At 40.6% G+C, this 15,718-nt stretch overlaps 1 protein-coding gene across 3 annotated transcripts in view; it reads left to right on the top strand.

Annotated features, from left to right (window-relative positions):
- Window positions 1–15,718, top strand: part of LOC138761679 (thrombospondin-type laminin G domain and EAR repeat-containing protein-like) — a 126,737-nt gene that overhangs the window by 74,043 nt on the left and 36,976 nt on the right. For all 3 annotated transcript variants that reach the window (XM_069934250.1, XM_069934248.1, XM_069934251.1), the window contains exons 7-8: window positions 5,449–5,681; window positions 7,574–7,760. In XM_069934250.1, coding sequence (XP_069790351.1) covers window positions 5,449–5,681; window positions 7,574–7,760 — 420 coding nt within the window. The remainder of the gene's footprint in view (window positions 1–5,448; window positions 5,682–7,573; window positions 7,761–15,718) is intronic.

Raw genomic sequence — 15,718 nt, forward strand, 5'->3', positions numbered from 1 at the left:
AACTTAGTTTAAAGTATCAAGGAATTGTTATGGCTATTAATGGTAAAAAGATTAAACCTCAAGTACAGAAGAAACTACATTTTCGGAGTGTTGAAGATTTAGAGCCTAAACAGTCTGCTACAACTTCAGGTTTGCTTTCTTTGAAGCCTAAACCACAGAGATTGCCTGTGGGAGCTGAAAAAAATGACTACTACCCACCAGGAGAAGGACATCGCTGGAATTACCCATTCTCGGGAGGAAGGTGCGTGTGCTCCCGATGTGGATCCTGATTCTGGCAGCCTGCCGACTTTAACGGAGGGGGCACGCAAGAAGACAACTCCATTGCTTGAAATGCCCCAGGAAGTGTTCCAACCTGAATATCTTGATCTTTTCCGTGAGTTTTTGAAGCAACAACAGATTGCGGGGGGAGAACAGCGTCACCCCCCCCCACCCCGAGGAAGTTGGGGTGCCGTTGCTGGGAGTCCAGACCCGCAGTAAAACTGTTAAACTGCCTGTTGTTGAGATGCAGCAGGAGCTGCAGTTACCTGGTTCTGGCACTACGCAAGAGAAAGCAGGGCTGAGCTTTTCTGAGTTACAATGTAAACAGCTAAGCCTTATCATTCAGCCTATTCTGAATGAAATGTCTCAAAGGCTCAGTTTTGAACTGGATACAGTTAAAATACGCGTGGAAGCATCTTGTGAGGATTTTAAACAATTTCAGGCTGCTTTTTTTGAAATGTCAACAACAAGTGGTTTCTAATACAGAAAAAGTGTTGGAGGTGGAAAAATCCATTGAAGAATTGCGAGAACGTGAGAGGGAGTTAGAGAGGAAAGTAGATTATTTGGAGAATCAAAGTAGAAGGAACAATGTGAAGATTGTGGTTTGCCAGAAGTTATGGAAGAACAAGATCCTCTTCGTTTTTTTACCGAATGGATTCCACAAATACTGGGGCAGGAATTTTTCTCTGGAGGTCTGGTATTCGAAAGAGCTCATAGAGCCTTAAGAAGAAGACCTCTGCCTGGTCAACCACCGAGACCTGTGATAATTCAATGTTTGAATTATTTGGACAGAGAAACGATACTTCGTTTACCAGTGCAAAATGCAAGACAACGACAAGCTCAGTTAATGATTCAGAATAGTAGAGTTTTTTTCTATCTTGATTTGAGTCAAGAGGTTATTCAGCATGGCGTCAATTTAATCCAGTTAAAGAAGTTTTGTGATGTAAAGGTTATAAGTCTACTTTTCGCTATCCGGCAGTGCTGAAGGTGTTTTGTGGAGACTTTCAATCTTGGTTTTTTGAGAATGAGTGTGAAGCAATGAGTTTTGCTGACTCGTTGCCAGATGTAAGAGGACAAAGATGTAGCTCACTATTATCTCCTAAAGAAAAATCTGGTTGTTCTGGAATTGGAAGAAACGGCAGAAATGGGAGAAATGGGAATGGAAAGAATCTGTTTCCTTGAAATGGGGTCGCCGAGTCTGGAATTTCTTGGATGAATAGAAGAACTTTTTTATTTTTATTTTCTTTTTATGTCATTACGATATCTTGTTGTTATTCTTTGTTTGGCTGGGGAGGGAGAAATTTGCTCTATGTTCTACTAGTCATCAGCCACTGGTGGGTAATCCACACCCAACTTTTGTTTAGGGATTACTACCTTTTGGTAGGTTTTTTTTTCTTTTTATCTTTTTTTTATTTTCATTTTATTTAAACTTTAATTTGTGGTTTCTTTTTCTCCTATCGGAGGGCCTATTTACATTGATCTGAATCTTTATATATTGATATTATTAGTTTTTAGTAATATTAGTGGATATGTCAAAGTTGAAGTTTGCTGATTTTAATGTTCGGAGTTTAAACAGTCCGATTAAGCGTAAGCGTATTTTTATCAAGTTCGATCTTTGGTAAAACATGTGTTCGGTAGAGATATGATTTTACCTAAAATGATTAAATTTGAGACTTTTGGCATAATGAGATGAAATATTGTTTAATAATGGAAAAAATTACATATGTTTGGCAGATAACTATAGTTTTTTTATTAATAGGTGGTTGTTATATTCAGAATATTTACATTTTGATTTATATTGACTAGATTTGAATATGTATGCTTTACTTTTCTTTATTTTTTTCTTTTTTCTTTATGGCTCTCCTTAGGAGAGTTGGCTGAAAGAGGGGGTGGGGGGGTTCTTTCCTTTTTTTTAATATATATAAAATATAACGTTCATGCTTTGTTTATTGTTATATATGTTACTTATTATTTGTATTTTGAATGAATAAATAAAGTTTTTAAAAAAAACAACAACCTCGAACTCAATGTCACCAAAACTAAGGAGCTAATTGTTGACTTCAAGAAAGGAAGGCCAGAGGTATCCAATCCAGTGATCACTGGGGTATCAGAGGTGGAGAGGGTGAGCAAATTAAGTTCTTGGGAGTTACTACCTCAGAGGATCTTTTCTGGACCCAACACACCATTGGCATCATGAAGAAAGCACGTCAGCACCTCTGTTTCCTTAGGAGTTTGCAGAGATTTGATATGACATCAGAAACCTTGGCAAATTTCTACAGATGTACGGTTGAAAGTGTAATGACCAGCTGCGTCAAGGGAATACCAATATCCCTGAGTGTAAAGCCCTCCAACAGGTAGAGGAGCCAGCCCAGGCAATACCCTTCTCACTATTGAGTACATCTACTGAGAATGCTCCCGTTAGAGAGCAGCAGCAACCGTCAAAGATGCTCACCACCCAGCACATGCTCTGTTCTCACTGCTGCCATCAGGAAAGAGGTCCAGGTGCCACAAGACTCGCACCTGGGTTCAGAAACAGCTGCTCCCCCTCCACCATCAGTCTCTTCAACAACAAACTCAATCAGAGACTCATTTAAGGACTCTTTCTTGTGCACTTTATTGATTTTATTTTTGTTCCCTCTGTATTGCGCAGTCAGTTTGTTTACATTTGTTATCTGTCTACACTTCTATGTATAGTTTTTCTTTGCACTACCAGTCAGAGGTAATTCTGCTTCGCCCACAGGAAAAAAGAATCTTAGGCTTGTATGTGATGTCATGTATGTTTTCTGACAATAAATCTGAAACTGACATCAAGGTAACAGGTGCTTTGACCCATGCTGCTAATATACAGCATCTGGCCAGATAACCTACTAACCCCTTCTTCATTTGCAAGAAGTGTATGTAGCTGCAGCTCCTTATGGTCTGGGGAACTGGAGCTGGATAAACTCCAGATTATAGGCAGGAGTTACAGAGAGGCAGTCTCTTGAAGGAAGCAGGTGGCTGATGACTGTCAGGAGAGGAAAAGAGAGAGTAGGCTGACAGTGCAGGGTACCACTGTGGCTGTTCCCCTCAATAGCACTGTTCTGGATATTGTTGAAGGGATTACTTAACAGGGAGAAGCTACAGTGGTCAGGTCCGAAGACTACTGTGAAACCCTACCCACAATTTTAAGCTAATTAAAGCATTTGTTCTCCCTCCAGTCATGAGAGTTTTTATTTGTGCTACAATGTCCCAACTAGATGGAATGCAATACTGAATCTCCTATTAGGGAAAAAGACAGGGGAGGTGATGGAAGTGTGTGTCAGGGAACATTTTGGTTCTCGAGATCATAATGCCATTAGATTCCAAATAATTATGGAACAGGATAGTTCTGGTCCTCGGGTTGAGATTCTAAATTGAAGGAAGGTCAATTTTGATGGTATCAGAAAGGATCTGGTAAGTGTGAATTGCGATAGGTGGTTTTCTGGCAATGGTGCACTTCGTAAGTGGGAGACCTTCAAAGGTGCAATTTTGAGAGTACAGTTTGTATGTCCTTGTCAGTATTAAAGACAAGACTAACAGGCATAGAGAAGTTTAGTTTTCAAGTAATATTGAAACCCTGGTTAAGAAGAAGGACGAGTGTAGCATGTATTCACAGTAAGGAATGGATGAGGCAATTGGAGAGGATAAGAAATGTAAGAATACACTTAAGAAAGAAACGAGGAGAAGTAAAAGAAGGCATGAGGTGGCTCTGGCAGAGAAGTTGAAGGGAAATCTGCAGATATATCTTAAGCAAAAGGATAGCATGGGACAAAATTTGTCCTCTTGAAGATTAGAGTAGTCGTTTATGTATGGAGTGAAAAAGGTACAGGAGCCTAAAGACGAGTGCTCAGCAGCACAAGGACAGCTTCTTCCCCGCTTTCCAACAGATTCCTGAATAATCAATGAACCAAAGACACAACCTCACTTTTTGTGTACTATTATTGTTATAAACATTTTATTTTTTTATAGTAATGTCATAAGATGGTTATAATGTGTATGGTTGCACTACGATGCTGTCGCAAAATGCCGAATTTCATGACTTGTCCATGTCAATAAATCCTGATTTTTATTCTGAAGAGATGGGGAGAACTTAAATGTATTTTTTTTTGGGCATCTGCATTTACTCTAGAGACTGACACAGTCTATGGAAGTGAGGTAAAACGGCAGTGAGTTAATGAACCTGATACAGATCATTGAAGAGGAGAAAGTGTTTGCTATCTTAAGGCAAATAAAGGTGGATAAATCCCCAGGGCCTGACAAGATATTCCATTTGACTTTAAGGGAGGCTAGTTCTGAAATTGCAGGGTTCCTAGCGGAGGTGTTTAAAATGTCCCTAGCCGCGGGTGTGGTGTCAGAGAATTGGAGGATTGCTGTCAGATGTTTAAGAAAGGCTCCATGAATAGTCCTGGTTATCGTAGGCCGGTGAGCCTGACATCAGTTGTGGGTAAGTTATTGGAAGATGTCTAAAAGACTGGATATATAACGAGTTGGATAGTCAAGGACTGATCAGGGAAAATCCACATGGGTTTGTGCATGGTAGATCATGTTCAACCAAATGAAGAAAGAAGAGCAGTGGATGTTGTCTGCAAGGACTTTGGCAAGGGCCTGCTTGGGAGATTAGTCAAGAAGATTTAGGGGTAAAACACAAGATTTTGTTGACACCGCGGTTAAGTGAAAAAACACACAAATGCTGGAGAAACTCAGCAGGTCAAACAGTGCCTTTATGTAGCAAAGGTAAAGATGGAGAACCAATATTTCGGGTTTGAGACCTTCATAAGGTGTGGAGGAACATGAGAGGTGTCTGAACAAAAGGGGGAAGGGTCATTTAATATCAGGATGTGGGAGTAAATTGGATAAGATATTGGCTTTGTAGGAGAAGCCAGAAAGTGGTAGTAGATAATTGCTTCTCAGACTGGAGGCCTGTGACTAGTGGTGCGCCTCGGGGGTCAGTGCTGGGACTATTGCAGTTTGTCATCTATATCAATGATCTGGATTATAATGTGGTAAACTGAATTGCAAGTTTGTACATGACACCAAAACTATGGGGGTATAGTGAACAGCGAGGAATGTTTTCAAAACTTGCAATGGGTTCTAGACCAGCTGCAAAAATGTGCTGAAAAATGGCAGATGGATTTTTGATGCTCACTCAGTTTTGTTCTGGCACTTCCGCAGCTAAAAAGAGACTAGATTATGTCGAGGATTATCAAAATCTGGTCACCAACTCGGAAACATTGGATGTCGAGATCTTTGAGATCCCCTCTGTTGGACTCTTTGCTGCCACAGCCAATAAGAAGACTCATCCAGGATCGACAATTTTTAAATGGTCAGAGGGGAAATTTGAACCATATCAGAACATCACAACATATGAAGCCCAGGCTTGGAAACACTTCTTCATTGGTTCACAGGTACAAGAAAGTTAGAAGCAGGAATAAATTGTTCAGGACAATTAAAGCTGGTTCTTCAGTGATAGATCTCAAAAACTAACAGTGATAATGTTGATGCATCATACTATTTAAAAATTGATTTGGCTATTTTCATCTGAATGCAGTATGAGATTCAATACACAAGTCAATTTGGTGAGAAAGGAAATCAGAGCAAGAATGATGGTTGATCACCCTCCCTCTGGAAGGATATAATTCCAGAAGACAGAAAGCAACAAAGGTTACCAGATTGATTCCTGCAAAGCTGGTTTTGTTCTATGAGAGAAGGGCCAGCGCCCTCAGAATTTAGGAAAATAGGGGGTTGTCTCATTGAAACAAAGCATTTTAAAGGGGTTTGAGATTCTGATTGCTTCCACCAAACATCTTCCTCTCTCCCCTTTCACCATTTCCAAGGGACCATTCTACAGCTTTCCGTTATTTGGGTTCCCCCTCTGCCAACGAAGATTTCTATCCAAGCCAGTCTCATTTGCCTGCATTTGGCCTAGATTCCTCAACAGCTATCCCATGAACAAATGCCTTTTAAATGTTGCATCTGCCTTCATTTCACAGTTTCCTGTCTTCCATTGCTCTCTCTAACTTCTCTTACTGGCCTATTGGTCAGATGAAGCAAAAAAACAATCTGTTGGAGGAGCTCAATGAAGAGTCCCATCACGAAACATTGACCACTCTCCCTCGGAGCTCTGAGTTCCTCCAGCGGATTGTTTGTTTCTCCTGATTCCAGCATTTGCAATCGTTTGTGTGTTTATCATTCCAATGACTTCATCTTACAGCTTATCTCCATGGAACTCCTGGCCAAGATAGCCATGGAGAAGCACTGTAGATGAAGTAAGGTAAGTAAGAGATAAGTCCTATCCTCTCTGAACTTAAAACTTCTTCTCTTTCCCAGTTTGAATGAAGGAACCTCAACCTGAAACATTCACTCTGTTCCTCCTTCAACAGATGCTGTCAGACTAACTGAGCATTTATGTCTTTATTTCCCTGGTGGGGGGGGGGGGGGAGTTACAGTCCCAGAATAAGGGATTGTTCATTTAAGGGACAGAGATAAGAAGAGATTTCTTCACAGAGAGGATGGTGAATCTTTGGAATTCATTACCAGAGGCTCAGACATTTGCAATATTCAAAACAAGGGATCCACTCATATTTATACATTGAGGAAAATTAGGGGAAATAAAGTTATTGGAGGAAGTGAAGGGGGAGGTCAGTCATGGCCACATTGAAGTTTAGCAGGGTTAGGTAGTCAGTATCTGCTGCCATTACTTATGACTTGAATGATTTCTGTTCTGTATTAGGTCCTTGGATTTGATCTAGGTTTGAAATGAATTTGTGTAGTTCTACTTCATATCCCTTCATGAAGCTGGCTAAAGGCACGACTTTTGTATCTAGGTGATGGCCAATCTGTGTCATTAATCTATCTCCATTTAATGAGCCATGGAGCACAGAAACAAGTGCTTATACCCAAGGAGTCTCTGCCAACTGTCAAATAGTCAATCACACACACTTTTATTTTTTATTCTCTCCCTTTCCCCACTTTCCCATCAAAAACCCCCAGATTCCACCACTCGCCTACATACTTGAGGCAGGCAATTAACCAACTGACCCAAAAATCATTGGGATGTGGGAGGAAACTGGAGCAGCCAGCAGAAACCCATGTGGTCTTAGGAAGAGCATACGAACTCCACATTCACAGTACCTGAGGTCAGGATTGAACCCAGGTCGTTGGTGGTCTGAGGCAGTAGCTCTCCCAAGCTGCACCACTGTGCTGCAACAGACTAATGCATGGACTCTTTGGGCGCATTCACTGTTAACCTGGAGCCACATTGACCTTCTTGCACACCAATAATCCTCTACCTTTTCAGGTCTTTTTGGTGGTGGCCAACTTTGAAAAGAATGACCAGAACCAGGAGTATTCGGTTGTCTACAAGTGGAGCCGGAGGAAGCTGCTGTTTGTTTTGTACCAGAGGTTATCCACCCACAGTGCCCGGGATTGGGAGGCCTTTCAGATCAACGGGGAGACTTTCCTTGCTGTGGCCAACCATCGCAAAGGTACAGTTTAATGGTCCGTAACCAAAGGGGAAATTTACTTCCTAACTGTTAGAATGTCCACCTTTATTTTCAGAGGGTTGGAACACAAAGAGGTGGAAGCTGAGTGGCAGATATGTAAACACATAGTTTTAAATTTAAGTTTATTTGTCACAAAATACCTTGTACAATGGGAAAGGATTTTTTTGCGAGTAGACTCACAGACCATCTCTCACATATATACAGTTTGTAGAGTATGGGATTACAATGAGAAGGATCATTTAGCACCAAGCAAGGGAAGCGTGATAGCACTGTCATGGGGATCATTCAGGAGAATGAAGGCTGCAGGGAAGGAGCTGTTCTTAAGCCTGTTGTTCATGCATCCACACACCTGTGTCTTCTCCCTCATAGAAGGAGGGGAAAGTGAGTGTGTCTGGGGTGAGGTGGGTCTTTGGCTGCTCTCCTTGGCAGAAGGAAATGTAGATGGAGTTGAAGGAGGGGAGGACGGTTTGAGTAATATTCTGAGCTGCATTCACAGCCTTCTACATCTTCTGCTGATCTTGAACAGTACAGCTCCCATACCACCATGTGATGCATCTGGCAAGTCTGCTTCCTGGTACACTTGCAGAGGTTGTGGAGGGACAAGAGGAGAAAATGCTGAACATTGCATTCTGTGCCATTGAGTTCCAAATTCTTGTCTAATTATTTTAAATGGTGTAAGAGGATCTGCCTCCACTAAGCAGTATCTGTGTGATTTCAATCACGACTCAAAGAAAAAAATCCTCAAATCTCTTTTAAATCGCCTCCCTTTACCTTCAACCTGCACCCTCTGGTACAGATACTTCTGCTGAAGGAGGAAACGTTGTCCTATCTATGTCCCTTTCATATTGTAGACATCAGTCAGGTCCATTCCAAAGAGGAAAAAACCCAACCTTTCTGGCATCTCCCCCCACCCCCACCCCAGGAAACATCTTGTTGAATCTCCTCTGCACCCTCTCCATCACTATCACATGCTTCCTGCACCATTGTGACCAGCACTTCACATAATCCTGCAGCTGCAGCCAGAGGGTTGTGTGGTTGCCTCCCTTCCCTCCCTGCTCTTGCGTTCTGTGGTCTGGTAGATGGAGGCAAGAATCACGCATGGCTTATTCAACACTTTATCTAATTTTGGGATTCTTGGCCATGTTTACTGAGGTCCTTCTGTCCCTCAGTACTTCTTTGAGTTCTGTCATTCATAGAATACAGAATATATAACATTAGAGCACAGTACAGGCCCACAACATCGTGCCTACCATTAAATACCTACACAAAAACAAAACAAATGTCTCCCTACCTCATCACCCTCTATTTTTCTTTTGTCCATGTGCCTGTCCAAAAGTCTCTTAAATGCTCCTGTTGTTACAACCTCCACCACCACCCGTGGCAATGCATTCCAGGCACCCACACTCTCTGTGTGTAAAAAAACTTCACCCTGGATATCTCCCCTGAACTTTCCTCCCTTCACTTTGTACAGAGGTCCTCTGGTGCTTGATACTCCCATGCTGGAAAAAGGTGCCAAATAAGTAATCATTTCCAATCCAGCCAACGTCCTGGTAAATCTCCTCTGCATTCTCTCTATAGCCACCACGTCCTTCCTGTAATGAAGTGTCCAGAACTGAACACAATATTCTAAGTGTGGTCTCACCTGAGATTTATAGATATGAACATTACCTCGTGACTCCTAAACTCCAATTAATGAAGTCCAGCATACCATAAGCCTTTTTAACTATCCTATCAACCTGCACGATAACCTTGAAAGATCTATGAATTTTGAACCCAATGTCCCTCTGTTCTTTCACTACCATGACCATGCACTCAGCCTTCCAAAATGTGCCACCTAACACTTATCCAGATTGAAATCTATCTGCCACTTCTTGCTCAACTCTGCATTCTATCTATATCCTGTTGTAATCTATGACAACCTTCAACACTATCCACAATGCTTCCAACCTTCGGATCATCTGCAAACTTAACTGACTTCTTTGTGCAGATCATTTATAAAAATCACAAAGAGTAGGGGTCTCAGAACAGATCCTTGCAGAACTCCACTAGTCACTGACCTCCAGACAGAATACTTCCTGTCCAAGACTACTCTCTGCTTTCTACAGGCAAGTCAATTCTGAATCCATAAGGCAAGTTTCCATGAATCCCATGCCTTATGACTTTCTGAACGAGTCTCCCATGGGTGACTTTTTCAACTACCTTACTAAAATTAATACGTACCACATCTACCACCCTACCTTCATTAATTCCATTTGTTACCTCCTCAAAAAAATTTCAATCCCTATTGCCTTTTTTAAACAAGGAGACAACATTTGCCATCCTCCAGTCCTCCGATTCCTCCCCTGAAGCCAAAGAGGATGCAAAGATCATTGCCAAAGCTCCAATAATCTCTTCCCTCTCTTCCCATAGTATCCAGTCCTGGGGATTTATTAATCCTAGTGTTTTTAACATCCAGCACTTCCTCTTTTTTTTCTCAACATGGTCCAGCACATAAGCTTGTTCTTTTCTAATCTTACCTTGACCAAAATCTTTTTCTCTGGTGAATACTGAAGCAAAGTATTAATTTAGGGCCTCCCCAACCTCCTCCGCCTCCAGATACATGTTGCTTCCTTTAGTCTTGAGTGGCTTGACATTCACTCTTGTAATCTTTGTGTTCTTCGCGCAGGCATAGAGCCACCTTTTTTTTTCCTTTAATCCTATTTGCCAAGGCCTTCTTAAGCCTCCTTCTAGCTCTCCTAAGTTCCTCCTGGCTACCATATAAACTCATGAGCTTTTCTTGTTTTTTGTTTCCTCAATTTAAAGTATACATCCTTCTTCCTCTTAAATAGTTGCCTCAGCTGTTTTGTCAACCATAGCTCCCTTTTCCAACCATCTTTTCCCAGTGTGACAAACTGATCCAGAACCCTGTGCAAGTGGTCCCTGACCAACCTCCACATTACTTCTATGCTTTCTCCTGTGAAATTCTATTCCCAATTTACTCTTCATAGTTCCTGCCTCATCCCATTGTTATTAGCCCTTCCCCAATGAAACACTTGCTGATTTTGTCTGCTTTTATCTTTGTCCATTGCTGTGCTGAAGCTCAGGGAGTTGTGGTCACTCTCACTGAAATATTCCCCCACCGAGAGGTCTGTCACCTTGAGCAGGTTTGTTACCTAGTACTAAATCCATTATGGCCTCTCCTCTAGTCGGCTGGTCCACATTGTGTCAGGAAGTCTTCTTGGACCAGAAGAAACTTCTTTCACTGGCAAGTTTGTCCTAACTCCTATTGTAATGGGTCCATTCACCAAGGCTGATTTTAACATAACTCTGTGCAAAGAAGCCCCGATACTTCTAATCAAATTTATTTCACTGGTGTCAGACTCTTCACCAAATTCCAAAACACTGTCTAACTCAAGTGATTGTGCAGCCCCAATATCTCGCAAGATTTTCACTGGCACTTGTTTAATGCTTCTTTAACTGAAATCAAACCCTCAGTAACAAAAGGTTTGAATACACCCCTAATTTTATCAGTAAATTTTGATCCTCCTTGGTTTTTTCACCTCCTCTCACTTTGAATACAAGTATTCAGTGCTACCTCTTTCTCTCTCTTCTTTTTCAAGACAGATCAACTTGCTATCACCTTCTTACAGTAGTATCAAAGGGGACCCAAAAGTTTTTTCCTTTACCAACTTCCATTCATCTTTACCCCTAATACTACTTCCAAATTTAATCTCCACCTTAATTGGATTATCCATAGTGCACTTTTGAAAAATTTTGCCTGGCATCCACTTAGCCTTAGATGTTAAAGCATATTCATCTGCTAACCTTGCAGACTCCTACCATGTATTCACCTCCTTCTCATCCAGGTGTTATGGGCCCAGAGTACCCCAAAACACACCAGTTATAGAAATTCACCAAGACAAATAGTTACTTAAACAAAGGTTGCTTTTCATTATCTTTAAACATGAGTACAGTTACAAACTCTAACTTATTACTATTAACTTAACTTACACCCCCCCCTTCTAATTCTAAGTGCACGTGTATGTAATTTGTGTGTGTAAGTTCAGAAAAGTTATTTGATTCACAGTCCAATCTCAATTTTTACTCCTCCAAGTTCACCAGTATCAGGGAATTCTTATACTGTGCCCAAAATTTAACCTTTATGAATTTCACCAAGCTTTGGTGCTTGAAAGAAAAGTGGTTACCACTCAGCCAAGTTCTTGTCAGTTTTCAGAGAGAGCGATTTGTTGCTTGTTGGACACAAACTGATTCCTTCTGATCAACCACTTCAATGTCTTGCCAAAGAAACTTGCCCCATGAGGATTTTACAGATGATGACCTCTTTCTTTAGGTCACAACAGAATTCCTTTTCTTTTTCCCTTATTTCAAGTGAAACATTATTCAGCCAGCTATTTCCTCTTGTTTAGACCATAAGGGCTTTGAACAGGCTGAACTAAGAAATCACAACTGTCTTCAAAATGAGTTTTTTTTCCACAAGCTTTCCTGCTTGTCATATTCCAGTCACAGCTGCTGATGCTGAACTGTAGAACTGAATTTTCTGTCTGTCTGTCTCTCTCTCTCAAAGAAAAGCCTGTTTGACTCTCTCTGCTTGCAAAAGCACATGACCTTCCTAGAACAGCAAACTGCACTCAGACAGTGGAACCAGACCTAATCTTTGAGTCTGTTCATCCGTTGCTTTCCAAAACAATAATCTATTACTCCACAGCAGGTGAAGTCCTTATAGGCATTCTTCAAAGTTTTTGCAAAGACACCAGGAGCCTGGACTGTCTGGCTTGAGCAGAGCTCTTGCATTCTAAATTTTTTGAAGTGTTTGTATGTGTATGTGACCTACACTAAAAAAAACTTGCCACAATTTATCTGCTTTAAAATATATATATAATATAAAATATATCATAATCTGTCACATAGGTATACTTTAATATCATCAGGAACACATTTTAATTATTATTAATTCTCTCAATTGATTATAATCATTGTTTACTGTCTTTGATGTGCACCACTGGTCAAAACACACAACCATTTTATAAGCAAAATCTATTTAAGGTTGGGTTTTTGATTTTTTTAAATTCCTGAAGTTCTGTCTGTAAGCCTCTGGAACTAACTCATAAGCCTGGAGTATAGTGTTGTTCAATATTTCATAATTAACGGCTTGCTCTTTGGTAAGGGCCGAATAAGCTTGTTGAGCTTTCCATTTAATTACACTCTGTAACCTAAAAGACCACTGGTTTTGTGGCCAATTTAAGTTCACAGCCACTTTCTCAAAATTTGGAAAATATTTATCTATCTCGGCTTCCTTAAATGGAGGAACTAACCTAACTTCTCTCCTGGCCATAAACCCCTCACCATGACGAAGAATTGTTTCATACTTTATTTAAAATAAAACCACTCAGGAAACATATCACAATATTTCAACTTAATCCAAATATATGTGGTATTTTATAAAAATTTAAAAAGAGAATAAAGAAATACAAAAGAAAGAAAAACCTCCCCCAACCCCCTACAAACTTAAAAAAAAGAAAGAGCGTAGAAAATGAGGGTCAAGAAAACCACAAAAGGAGCACTTCACTTATATATCAGCCTCTATAAATATTTCTAAGAGAAAGGGAATGTTTGAGATTCATTTAAATTTTATTACTAACAGTTTGTAAATATGGGCTCCATATTTTACTAAATAATGACCAAGAATTTCATCTCGGGTTTCTTCTTTTCTCCTGTCACTTTCCACTCTAATCTTCCCCACCTCATGTAGCCTAATTTTCTCCTCTGCCTCTGGTTCTAATATCTTCAGTTTCATTTCCATTCTCTTCTGTTTCTCAGCTCTTTCTATTCCTAATCTCTTCTGCTCTATTTCTATGTCCAATTTCATTTGTCTCTTGGCTGCCTCCAATTCTATTCTCTATAATTCCAACTGTATTTTCTCAGAAATTTTACTCTTGGGAAACTGCTTTAACACCTCTTTGTCAAACCTTCCTGATTCTATGTATTATTTTGCAATTTTCCTCCCATTCTCCACCTTTTTCATTCATGGTTCTACTGAAACAATTACCAACTTGTTGGCAATAGTCACCAACTCGTTCACTTTAGCTGTTTTCAAATTCTCTTGCAAGGGTAATGCCAAAAATCCCTCTATATTCATGGCTGCCTGTTGATTTCACACACACACACACACACACACACACACACACACACACACACACACACACACACACACACACACACACACACACACACACACACACACACACACACACACACACACACACACACACACACACAGGCTTTTAATTCTCGTTACTAAAAGAATTTCCTAGACCAGACTGGAATTCCTTCAATCATCAAACTCCAGCTTGATTTAGAATCAGATGATTAATCACTAATCAATTGGCTTCTAAACTCCCAAATTTGTTTGAATCCCTGACGATCCCCCACTTTGTTACATCTCAAACCAGCAACAACAGAAGGACGCAATCCAAAAGGGTTAAGTTTTAACTCTAACTTTATTAATAACTATTAATAATATAATTTATTAATACAATAAACCCCACTATAATTATCTATAGCAAATATACAGATATCATATGTTTATAAACTATGTGTATGTGGAAAAACCCAGACCTTTCCAGCCTGTGGCCAATATTCAAAAAGGAAAAATCTCCAAAACCCCAGGTCAGCCTAGTCAAGTAAATCAGTCCATAAACACAGTCCACAGAATTCACTCTCAAAGTTCAATGTCCAAGGTCAGTTCTTTAGCTGATAACAAAGGATGCTGGGGATGTTGCAGTAAACTTACAAATCCATTTGCAGGCTTCCTCTGGTAACTTCCCTTGGTTCTCGAAGTGTGGTTTTGAATAACCTCACTTATGAGGCATATGCATTTCACACAGCTCTCCAAAATCTTTCTAACAAGAAGATTCAAAGTGACCTTTTAGTCACACTCAAATTCAGTCTTTTCCCTGAGAAGGGGGTTAGCCATGACCATTCTCAAATACAGAACATGTGGTATCTCAGTGTTCACAGCTGGATTCTTCTTTGTTCTCAAAGGTTCCAGGCAATTAATACATTTCTTTCTCATATCTCAACGTATTCTCTCTCTCTCTCTCTCTCTCTCTCTCTCTCTCTCTCTCTCTCTCTCTCTCTCTCTCTCTCTCTCTCTCTCTCTCTCTCTCTCACTTTCTCTCTCTCTCCCCCTCCCTCCCTCCCTCCCTCCACAGCTCAACCTTGGCAAATCAGCAATTAGCATAAATCCTTTGGAAGTCCATAGTCCAAAAGGTCATGGTCCACCATAACATTTGGGTCCCTCTCCATTTCAAGAGCAGCCTGTCCTTTTTGTACAGGTCAGACCTTCCCCAGAAGAGATCCCAATGATCCAGAAATCTGAACCCCTGCACCAACTCTTCAGCCATGCATTCATCTACTGCAGCTTCCTGTTCCTACCCTCTCTGGTGCGGGGGACACAGACAGTATTCCTGAGATTACCACCCTTGAGGTCCTGCTTTTTAACCTCAGGATCTCATCCCTACTCCTCTCTATGTCATTGGTACCATCGTGGACCAAGACATCTGGCTGCCCACCCAACTGCTTGAAAATGTTGTGAATTTGATTTAAGATGTCCCTGACCCTGGCACTGGGAGGCAACATACCATCTAAGAGTCTCAATCTTTTTCTCAGAACCTCTTGCATCCTGTCTACATTCTTGGCTTATTGGTCCACCCAAAGTGAAACACTTCACATTTTTCAGGATTAAGTTGCATCCTGTAATGCCCATCTAAATAACTCAACATTATCATTCTGCCTTTCTCTCATCAGCAATACTAATGATCATGTCCTCTGTAAAGTTGGCACTCATACCTGATCCATTTCCTCCCAGATCTTCAGTGGATATAACAAATAGCAAGGGCTCCAGCACACAGAAAGATTACACCTTTCCAATCAAAAAACAA

Source organism: Narcine bancroftii, chromosome 4, assembly GCF_036971445.1.
Source record: "Narcine bancroftii isolate sNarBan1 chromosome 4, sNarBan1.hap1, whole genome shotgun sequence".
In the NCBI taxonomy this organism is placed as follows: Eukaryota; Metazoa; Chordata; class Chondrichthyes; order Torpediniformes; family Narcinidae; genus Narcine; species Narcine bancroftii.